This window comes from Aplysia californica, unplaced genomic scaffold (genome assembly GCF_000002075.1).
Source record: "Aplysia californica isolate F4 #8 unplaced genomic scaffold, AplCal3.0 scaffold00027, whole genome shotgun sequence".
In the NCBI taxonomy this organism is placed as follows: domain Eukaryota; kingdom Metazoa; phylum Mollusca; class Gastropoda; order Aplysiida; family Aplysiidae; genus Aplysia; species Aplysia californica.
The window spans coordinates 510,381-522,217 of record NW_004797297.1 but is presented as its reverse complement, the minus strand read 5'-3'; the positions used below and the strand labels follow the sequence as shown (position 1 = coordinate 522,217).

Below are 11,837 nucleotides of genomic sequence, written 5' to 3'. Positions count from 1 at the left end.
GGGGGTACAATGAGGTTTGACTGTATCTCACTCTTTCTGCTAGAACACTGCATCCCTCTCAGCCCAGGTTGCTAAATGATCTAAACTGTGTCAATATGTAAATACCTACATTTAAAAAAAACAACAAAAAAACTCTCTAAACTCAAAATTTCCACTTAATTTGAGTAGACCAGATGATTAATAATATATAAATAAAATTTATTTCTTTTCTCCCCCCCCCCCCCCCCACCCCCACAAAGTGCCTTGTTAGGCCAACACTTGATTTCCCCCGCCATCCATCCCCCCCCATCTTAGAAGAACATGACGAGAAATCTTTCTCAGCCAACAAAAGTCAGAGGTCAATAAACCACACTTGCACTTACTACTTTCCCTTGCACTTACACTAGCACACATTACTGACAATGCCTACAGACTTACAAACCTCATTGATTTCACATCAAAATAACCATGTCTAACAAAATACATATATACCTATGCAACAATTACAACCTGAAGTGATTATAAGTATTCTGTCACATTGGTCATTTGATTGGTTTTATTTTTATTTTCTCGAGGAAACAAGGTATTATCTGAAGAAATAAATTGTCTTTCTTTTTTTTCCCCTTCAAATAGTATTACCACAGTAACAAAGAAATTGGAAGAAAATGTAACAAAACAGAAAATGCAACATGTTTCAGGTCAGTTTACAATAAATCTTATATCATGTATAGTACCCTTTGCCTCTTCATGTACATTATTGTCCTGTAACACAACTACTACATCAAAATGTTTCATCAAGAGTACCCTGACGCTGAGGTCCCATCAGATTGTTCCAACTCTGTGTCTGGCTCTGAACATTCCACTGGGATGTTGTCTGTCAACCCCTCTTCTGCAAGAAATTCTTTCCTAGAAAAAAAAAAGTTCATCCAAGATATTATGAGCTTCCAACAGGGGCTGGTGGGCTCTACTTGCTTGGAGCTCTATATCTTGAACACTACTAGTAGTTCCTCTTTGCCTTTATATTGAGTAAAGTTAAAGCAACCTGTTTGTCTTTGATTAGGAACTAGAAAAGGCCTGCAATCAGAGGATAAAACTAGTGTCTTTCAAAGAAGGAGATTTCATGTGTAGTGAACAATAATCTTTGCACTATGGTATAAAGACAATTACAGCAAGCACAGACATACAAGATGTGCCATTTGCAAGATTATTACAAACATAAGCCACAACATCAGAACGTGTTTGCCCCAAATTGTAAATCGCATACCAAAGTTTCCCAAAAGATGCTAGTAAGGCTTACTACCACTCCTTAGAAAATACTTTGCTGACATTTATCCCTGTTTGTTGAGATCAAGACAAGATTGTTCATGTCAACTGACTTCACAGCTGAGCTGAGACCCACATTTTGCATACGTTGATTTCCTCCTAAAGCGTCAAGCATGGCCACATCATGACAAACATACTGTCAGAGTCACTCAGTCATCCTTCCACTTCCACATAAAATGTACTTGTCCTTATCTTTGAACCAGCAAACAACTCTACTCTCTCTCAAATCAAACAGTTTGTGTGCTTCCAACTTTTTTTTTAACGTTAAACAATTCACCAACTGATTCATACACACAAACTTACCATATGACTGGAAATTGATCTCCAATATCCGAAATTGACTTCTCTCCAGCTTCAACCTTTTTCAAGATCCATTTCAAGAAACCAATTCCCAAGTTCTGCCACAAGAGAAAAGAAACAATATGTCAGGTGTAGAACCTCTAAACAATAACAGTAACAAGGGTCCACTACAATTATCAGCCCAATCTCAAGATTCCACAGCTAGCTACCTTCCTTTCCCAAAGTCGTAGAGGAAAATAAACAAACCCTGAGAACATTGCACATAAAATATTCATTCATACAAATAATACAAGACTGTAAATTAACAAGCACAGCACTGACCATTCTACTCTTGATTTGACTTTCTCTTTTTCTTTAATTTAGATCATCATTTGAGAGGCAGGCTTCTAAACCTGCCTGCTGGGGCCAACCTGGGCAGAGAGGAACACAACATCTTAGCAAAAAGACCCAGATTATAAAAATTTTCCCCGCTCCTGAGGTCTCCTGTGTGACACAGTGAAGCTCCTAACCGTTACACCACAGACACTGGTGATAAAACTTTCAGTACTAGAAACAGAACCAGAGGTAGCAAAACTTTCAGTGAGCCCTCCAACCGAAGTGGTCTGCTGCTTCTAGATTCACTGATACACCTGTGGCTATGTCAAGGTCACCCAGATGAGAGCATATTTCTACTCAATGTGTAAAATTTTAGGGAGTGCTTATTTAGGCCACATATGGCCTAAATAAGGTAAGGGAGGGGGGTTTAGCTTATTTGGGCCTCAGTGTGGCCTAAATAAGGTAAGGGAGGGGGGTTTAGCTTATTTAGGCCACACATGCTCAAACTACCGGGGGACACCCTTTTCAGGCAACTGAGTTCGTTCCACTTTCATAATGGTGCACCCTTCTCATTTAGTACAGTTTTGTCTCAGTGTACAACTTATATATATATATATATATATATATATATATATATATATATATATATATATATCATAATGATATTGTAAGAACAAAGCATGATACGCAAAATTTTGCTCAACCCCAAAAGTTTGAATGAGGGCCAGATTTTTCCTTCATGGAGGGGCAAAATCTAGGCTACCATTTTGGCACACTTTGGTCAAGTGAAAAGGTCAAATCCTCCGAATGGACTTCCGGGTCAAATTTGGGGTATAAAAAGTGTGTACACAACGTGGCTGAGTCAAAGTTACACTATCTTTGGCTGGGTGGCACTCTCTCGTACTGTCTCGTAGTAGTACATCCCTCGTACAGTCTCGTAGTAGTACATGTAGATCTAGTAGTAGTAGTAGCAAAGATCATGTAGAGAATCTTTGGTAGTAGATTCTATCTAGTAGGCAGTTTAGTGAACGTGCACGCGGCAGGGCGAATCGGCCTCGATAAGCCCCGTAGACCTTTGTGATCGGCCACGAAGCCTCGTGTTTTGATGGGTCTAAACAACTTAGTGTTAATCGCACTGCCACATCCGACAGGCCTACATCTTTTTAAAAGGAAAAGAAAGGTCATCAAAATGGTTGAATTTGCGTGAAAATCGATTCGGTAGAACTGGAACTATTAAAATTTGCTTCTGAAAACTAACAAGTTACAAGGCCATTTTTAAAACTCGATGAAATAAAAACTACTGGCTGTGTTATTCTGTATAAGTTATGAAACTTCAGGACGTATTATTATTTTCCAACATCCTTTGACGCCTTAGCTGTAGAGGTTAAACACTAATAGATCTAGTAATAGGGCTTTCCGCAAAAAAAATAATAAATGAATGCATAGATCTACAAAAGCCAAACCACCGAATCGACTGGTCAGCGACCCGGGCACCCCACTCTCCCCTGAACACTGTGATAACGTGTTGCTTCGGTATAATTATTCAACTATTAATACGTGCGACTATGGCAATTGGGATGTACTGACTGATAAAGGGATTCACAGTTTTGTTTTTATTTTACCATATATTTGACTTTAATAGTGCAGGTGATAGCTAGATCTAGATTCCCTGTCTAGAATCAGTAGTAGCAGGCCTATTCTAGAAGCAGCCAGAGAGCCTACAACTGCTAGATCTAGATCTAACTCATTGCTATGCCTTTGGGCTTTGGAATTGAAATAAAACTAATTGTACAGTTCTAGTTAATTTTAGATTCAACAACTATCTGTATTTCTAGAGTTAATAATAACAAATCTCACCATAACAATCACTTTTACTATTATTAGAATAATTAGATCCAACTTTTTTTTCTAAAATCTGTTTTGCGCAAACTTAAGACTTTCTCTACTAATCTACTTGTAGAGCACAGAATTTGCATTGTAAGCCTCTGCTCAGTCTTTTACTTTTAAGTATATATATATACATAATAAAATACGTTTAGATCTAGATCTATATAATCATTTTATTTTATCTTCTGGATATTTTTAAAACTCTTTTTTTTTAAACATGTCATAAAGTCAAATTGTGCCTTTTCTTTGATAAGAATAGCATTAACAGTGGACTTTTTAGACAGTGAGTCTCTGATTCAATTTTTTTAAAAATATGCTAATCAATGAAAATTGCAAATTGATAATAGTATAGTCCTGCAGAGGATAGGTGGACTCCGGGGTCTGCATAGCGGAATACTAGGTTTTAGGGTGTGAATACCGGAGTCACCGTAGTGAAATAAGGTTTGGTTTAAGTAAGGATTGGTGGACCCCGGGGTCAACGTAGTGATAAATAAGCAGGTTTAAGGTGGACCCCGGGGCTCGGGGTCTATCTAGCAGAATACTAGGTTTTAGGACAGGTGGACCCCGGGGTCACCGTAGTGAAATAAGTAGATTTTCTAGGTTTCTTTAAAGATCGTTGGACCCCGGGGTCATCGTAGTGAAATAAGTAGGTTTAATTTTAAAAGGATTGGTGGACCCCGGAGACACCATAGCCGTAGAAGAATAAGAAGGTTTAATTAAGGATTGGTGGACCCCCGGGACACCGTGATTAAACCTACTTATTTTACTACGGTGACTGCATGGTCCACCTATTCTAAAACCTAACTAGTATTTCGTTAGGTAGACCCTGGGGTCCACCTTAAACCTACCTATTTCACTACGTTGACTCTAGGGTCCACCAATCTTTAAAATTAAACCTAGATCTACGTGTACTTATTTCACTACGTTGACCCGGGGTCCACCAATCCTTATTAAACCTAGATCTACTTATAATTTCACTACGTTGACCACGGGCTCCGCCAGTCCTATTATAAAATAGACTGAGATCTACTTATTTCACTATGTTGACGCCGGGGTCCACCGATCCTTAGTTAAACCTAGATCTACTTATTTCACTCCGCTGACTCCGGGGTTCACATCCTAAAACAGCATTTTGTTAGGTAGACCCCGGGGTCCACCTATCCTTTTGGGGCTAGATAGACCCCGTGGTCCGCCTATCCACTTCCTTGATAATAACTGAAAAACATGCCAGTTGTCATGAATAGTGAAGAAAAATGTGGGGAAAAAAGATAATGAGGTAGACTATAATTTGTCCCAAAAAATGCAAGTGCAAGTGAAGATCATAAGATAATTTTGTTATTTTCTGGTCATCTTTTCACGGTTTATAAAATGTTCCAGTGGGCCTACTACTAGATCTATGTCTCTGAAGAACATTTTACTTGACTTTATTAGCTTTTTTCATGTACTTGAAAGCATAGAATATAATAGTTTCACACAGATGTATGCACAATACCTTGAAAAAGAAAGATAAGGTCATTGTTGTTGTTGTTTTTTAACCCAATCCGTTTTATGTTGAGAAAAGCGCTAAAAAGTTAACAATTTTAAAGAATGCCCATAATATTAGGAATCCGAAATTACTACCTTGATCTAGTTTGCTTACTCTTTAATAACCATGAGCTGTTAAGAAAAAAAGAGAATGATATAGGATTTGTCTAAATATGACCATTAGTATTAGCATTATAAAGATATTGCCCATTTTGTCCAATTAAATCCTTGCAGGTAAAATCACCATGTACTGCACCTCAATAAGCACAAAAAGAATATTTCTGTGAATTTGTATAAAGGTGCTTTGTAGTTGAGTTCTATGTAAAATTCTCAACAAAATAATGTACATTTGGACCGTACAACTGAGATAGACACTCATGTACACAATAACATTCACACATTACACACCTACACACATACAAACACACTATTGCATTTACTCTGTCTCTCTAGATCTCTCTCTCTCTCACCACAACCACACACAAAACAAACACATACTCACACACACAGACACACAACTCTTACCCTTGGTCCACTTATCATTTAGTATCATCCTCCATTTTGAAATAATCCACCGCACTAAATAAAAAGATCAGTAGAATTAGAATCTCGACCTTCCGAATCCATGGTTAGTTCAAGAAACCTACCATATGATGTGGCCTAAATAAGATAAGGGAGGGGGGTTTAGCTTATTTGGGCCTCAGTGTGGCCTAAATAAGGTAAGGGAGGGGGGTTTAGCTTATTTAGGCCACAGTGTGGCCTAAATAAGGTCACCCAAAATTTTAAATTGTACAAGAGAAAAAAAAAGTAGCGTACTCCAAGATATATACAAGGGAGTCCACTTCAACCAAAATCTACAGGACCGTAGGATTTTCTTCCGTTTAGCTGGCTTTTTTGGTTTGGTTTATTTTTTTCTTGGTTTACTGATGTTTTCGGAATAATTGTGTTTTGTTAACATTTACGGAGCCGCAGACAAGAATACTCGCAGTGCCCGACCACAGAGTCGAATACTCACGAGCGAAATGACCTAGCTGTTGACAAAGGCCTGTTGATGATCAACGTTTCCCCAAACATATTCATGTTTTCATCAACCCCCGATTAATTCCCTTTTAATATTTTCCTTACGATTTCAGGCCATCAAATGTAGAAAGCGATTAAAATCAGATCTAGTAGATCTGATTTTTTATCCCTGTTAGGAACTGACTCTGAACAAAAGCTTACTATTAAATAATTGATTACATCTGAAAAATTCAAATCAAAATGTACTTTCAAAGAAAACATGTTATGGCATAGGTAAAAATAATCTAAAGAGTTTGGTGAATTTTTATGTTGTTGTTTTTTTTATTTGAAAGTGTCTTACGGCGCTCGCAACTGCATAAGGTCATATGAGTGTACGGGATACACCTAATATTTTCAGTTGGAAGGAAATTTTGAATTTTGCATGGGTGGCGGCTGAAGCCTACTCTTATCGATTTTAGACTACCAAGGGATCTTTAACGTGCGCAACTTGCACTTGGGCCCTCCGAGATTTTTCGCACTTGTCTGAGAAAGCTAGGTGTAGATCTTTCCTACCAGAAGATCAGAGGTGTGGCTGAAAGACAGCAGTAAGAAGGAGCAAAGGAGTATCAGTGGAAAGGTTGCAGAAAGAGTGATGAGCCTAAAGGAGAAGGCACAGGAGGTGAGGGGGTAGGGGCAGAAAAAACAGACGAAAGCAGACGACAGAACATTGCTAGAGAGCAGAAAAGGAGGTGAAAGGGGAAAATTTTAGAGAAGAAAATTTTTCAGTCGCTTCACAGATTCGAACCCGGGACCTTTGAATGAGAGCCCAACACTTTAACCTCTAGGCCATGAGAGCCCTCATTTTCATGTCTACAACTTTACCAAAAGCAGAGTTATTGATATTAAAGTAACCCATATCTCACGTAGTCAGAAAGAGGGTGACAGCTCCAGTCCTGGAGAACGGAAAGTCAAGTAGGAAGCCAGTCCTATAGGCGTTAAAGGGGACCCCACTGTGCATATATCAGTAAGGCTGTCTTAAGGACAAGCTGCTTAGTGCACAGTCATAGATACGATCACTTAGCTAAAACACATGGCCTACTTCATTTTGAGCAAATCAAATTCAGAGACCCATGAAGGATCTGCCTACTACTTCTGCAATACCATAATGGCTTGTCTGAATTCCTGAATATTCAGTGGCGTTACAAACCTACATGCAATACTTAGAGTCGGAGATTTCAACGAGTCAGGCTTCAGTGGAAGCGAGGATCACTGCATAAACATCCCCATGGCGGTGGTCATAAGAACAAGTGATTTAAATAAAACATTAACATTTCCGGGCTGAAGTCCTATATTGTGCTAGTCACAATATATATATATATAGGCCTATATATATATATATATTATATAAATATATATATATATATATAAAACCTTGCGATAGCAGTCATCATAACCTGTGATTAAAATATAAATAAATTTGTAGCAGCTGTCATAATATTAATACCTTCCAGCTAGAGATGACTTCATCACTTAGGCCAAGCCAGCTTTGAATTTCAGACATTCGTTTCTCCGTCTGAAATGTAAATATGAAACTAATCAATCTTTCTTTTTATTTTTCTTATTAGATCATATTTGCGAGGAAAGAGAAAAGTGGAAGGCAAGGAAGAATAAATATAAATATATATATATACAGTCAAACCTCATTGTACCACCCCCTGTTGTACCGACTGCCTCGTTTACCAGCAGGTTTTGCTAATGTGGGAAAAAAATCCCCTATATAAACATAATATTTGTGCCTTTACACCGCCATCCGCACACTGTCTCAGTTGCACAGTCCTTATTAAATTTAAACTACTGTAAATTTACCCCGTTGAACAGGCTGCCAGAACTACACAGTACACACGAGGATACACATGGCGCAGGGCACATTTACTCTGTGGTTACTTGACGATCTCTCGCACACAAGTTTACGAGCTAGGCCTAGGTCTAGATCAAACGCTTTTCGTCGATTTGCTCCCTCCTCACCCATCTCACCCTTGTCTTGGATATGAAAATTTCAGATAATATGGACAGATCTACAGTGCTGTAGTGTGTCACAAGCGAACACAATACAATGTGCAATGTAGAAGAGTACAATTAAAATAAAACATAACTTTGTAACTCAGCATCAAATTTCGCAACTCGCGTGATGCCCTGATTATAATTATGAAAATGCTATTATATTTAGGCCTTAATCAATTTTGGTTTTTTTTAATAGAATTAAAGATATCAGCCCAAAATTAACTAACAGGCTGGCGAATGCCTGTGGGGCATTTAATTTAGTGAGGACTCTGACTCGTCTAGCAGTGTATGTTGCAGATCGAAGGGAGATAACGCATTACTTCATCTAGAGACTGGTAAACATGTTCCTTGAGGTTGCTAGTAGGTGCTACATGTATTCTGAAACTAAATCAGAGTTGCAGCTTTCAATATGCTAGCAAAATTGTCTTGGTTATCGTTAAAAATCTCAAAATCGAGCACATTTGTTTCGACATCGTAACGAACGCCAACTCCATGATCGCAGTGCTAGAAGAAAAACTTTGCGGATCGGCTGATGTGAGCTTCAAAAATAATCTGCTTCACAAAAACTACTACTCGGAAACAAGATCCGAAACGGAATTTTGATCACTAGAAAGTAAATGATACTTGGTGTGGTGTTTCCTGCAACTTACGCAGTGAATTAGAAGCGCTGCCGTATTTTAATACTGATCTCGCAATTGGTGCGGGACCAGACATAGGCGGTTGGCCGGGCTTCCCTCAACAGGTGCAGGAAAAGACTCAAGTGATATCAGAGGACATGAAAACCTCGCTGCACCTCCAGCCCCACTGTACTATCAACTTCATGCTCGTCCAAAGGTGGACGGTGTAATGAGGTTTGACTGTACCACACTGACAAAGTAGGAATCATATAAAAAATAAAGTATTAAAGTACAAGCTATCCAGTGCAATGACATCAACACAAACAGTTTATTGAAACCACAAGATAATAAAAGCAGTGACCCACTTGTTCTCCTACATTATCCAGAAATCTATCTCAAAATATAATCACTAAATGTTTGCTTTCCATGGAAATACAAAATGGTGAATGTTTTTTTACACAGGAAAAAATATATATCAATCAGCACCAAATTTTCAAATACACAAGCTGAAGCTTTGGTCTCACTACAGCTGATTACTTACCCTTGTTATGACCTTGCTCTCAGAAAACTCACTTCTGTTTTTAGTCATTTCGGTCGCTGCATTCCTCGATTTCTCTCTGATAGCTCTGCAGATGATGTACCTGTCAAAGCATAAAAAATGAGATATTAAAAAACAAATCTTTTCAACTCTACAATTTCATCTGCGTATTGAGTATGCCGAGCTACAAATGTTTCAGCAAGCAGGAACTGATGAGAATATTAAAGGAGGTGAGGATCCAGAAAGTGAGAGAAGCAAACGTTATACAGTGAAAGGTCTAGAAGGTCATCATGTGAGTGTGAGTAAGCGCACCAAGCAGGAAATATTTTAAAAAGCAAAGGAAAATACATTCTGCTACAAGCAGCAAAGACCTGCAGATATAAATGGGCCGCTTAGGGAAAACATCAACCCTTCATCATAGTATGCTTCAAACAGATTGAAGGCCTGAGGCAGAGATAATTTGACACAGTCACAAGAGGAACAGTAGAGAGGGAAAATAAAAGAAAGATGGGAAATGATACAGATACGAGAGAGATGGAAGAGTCTTGTCATTACAATAAAGAAAAAAAACATAATGTGGAAAGTGGTCGTCTGTACAAGTGGCTGTCTTGGACAGGTGGTCATAAGAGCAGGTTGGACTATACAGGAGTCTCTGCCTAAATGCACGCCATACAAAGCACGCTCCGCTCAAACGCACGCTTTTGTCATCTGATGGGTTTTCACTATATAATTTAGACGTACAAACGTACGATCACTCCCAGAAATGTTTTGAGAGGAACAAGAGACAGCCAATATTCTTTAGAGAGTCAAAGGCAAGAGAGAAAAAGATAGAGGAGAGTTCAGCAGCAAAAAAGACAACAGCACTGCGCTTTACTTTTTTTCTGCTGTTAGTAGAGTGAGTGCAATATGAAGGGGAAAAAAATACCAAGACAGAAAAGAAGAAAGTAGAGAAAAAAGAAATTAGTCAAAAAAGTTAAACAATCACCTTAGCAAACACGCTACTTGAGAAACTTTACAGAGCATTTACAAGATATTTCATTTTCCTTGGAGGGAATTAAAGGCCTTCTCACATAATTTCTGAGGTACATTTCACATCTTAACAAGCGGTTGTAAAAGCCCTTTACACATAATTTATAGATATAAAGAAATACGGAGGCTGGGGGGAAGAAAATTAAAGACTACCAAATACAAAAGAAGAAATTTTCACCTTCTATAAACAAGGTCTATCCTCTAAAATATCATTCTTGTTGAACAGATAACTGTGTAGATCAAAACAGAAATGACTATTATAATATTTATCATTTTGAAGAAAGATTAATATTTATCACTGCATGGGAGATATTCAGGGTTCCTGCCATGAACTTCCCACCAAATTCAAGGAGATTTCAAGGAGGTTTCAAGGAGAAATTTTTAAAATTCAAGGAGATTTGGTCAAGAAATTCATGACAAAAGCCTATTTTCGAAGGTCTACACTTGTCCGAAAAGAATCATATCATAGTTTCGATTTCCCTACAAAAACTGTTCGCAGGGTGACTGCCAACCCGGCTTCTCAATTTTCCGGTGGGGGGGCCTCATCCATTCTCCAGGGGCATGTTACATAACAATGACAGTGCATGCTTCATTTATATATTATTTATTAATATATACACAGAATGGTGCGCACGCACGCATGTAGGTACATTCCAGTCAGCAACATGTCAGTGTGGCACTGGGATAGGCCTACTGTGACTTAGGTATTTCAGTCAGTTCTTACTTATTTATATTTTCCCCTCATCATATTCCCCTATATAAACTATAAAAATGAATCTTGCTTTGAGCCTGAGAAAAGGCCTAGAACCAGAATATCCACTGTCAAGATCCAGTTTGGGTGTCAAGGTTTATACAATAAACGCAAAAGATAAAAATTATTACTCTAACTAAAAATAGAGTAATAATAACATGAATGTCTCAAGTAGACCTATTCAGTGTGAGAGGTGTAAAAACTGTGGGAGGGCAAGACGCAGTGACACTGAAAATCTGCAAATCTTGAACAGAAATCTCAAAAATAGAATACAATACAGTAGTCTCCGCCTAAGATCCCGGTGCTCGGGAGCCAAGAAATGCGGGAATCTTAAGCGAACCGGGATCTTAACCGACGAACCCAGGGAAGAATCTATGGTGACCCATGTTAAGGCTCACAATCGGTAAAATGGTCTCCCTCCACTCTAAAATGAACTGACGTGACCCCTTGGTAGGTTTATGACATAAGGCGAGCAAAGTGTGGTTAACCTTGATGACCTATCACAGTGCATAGT

At 38.4% G+C, this 11,837-nt stretch overlaps 1 protein-coding gene across 1 annotated transcript in view; it reads right to left on the bottom strand.

Annotated features, from left to right (window-relative positions):
- Positions 1–549: 549 nt before the first annotated feature.
- The window catches only part of LOC101847791, a 31,032-nt gene continuing 19,744 nt past the window's right edge, over positions 550–11,837 (bottom strand). The window contains exons 10-13 of the mRNA XM_035973332.1: positions 9,547–9,646; positions 7,832–7,900; positions 1,606–1,700; positions 550–885 (exon numbers count right to left, since the gene is read on the bottom strand). Coding sequence (XP_035829225.1) covers positions 774–885; positions 1,606–1,700; positions 7,832–7,900; positions 9,547–9,646 — 376 coding nt within the window. The 3' untranslated portion in view covers positions 550–773. The remainder of the gene's footprint in view (positions 886–1,605; positions 1,701–7,831; positions 7,901–9,546; positions 9,647–11,837) is intronic.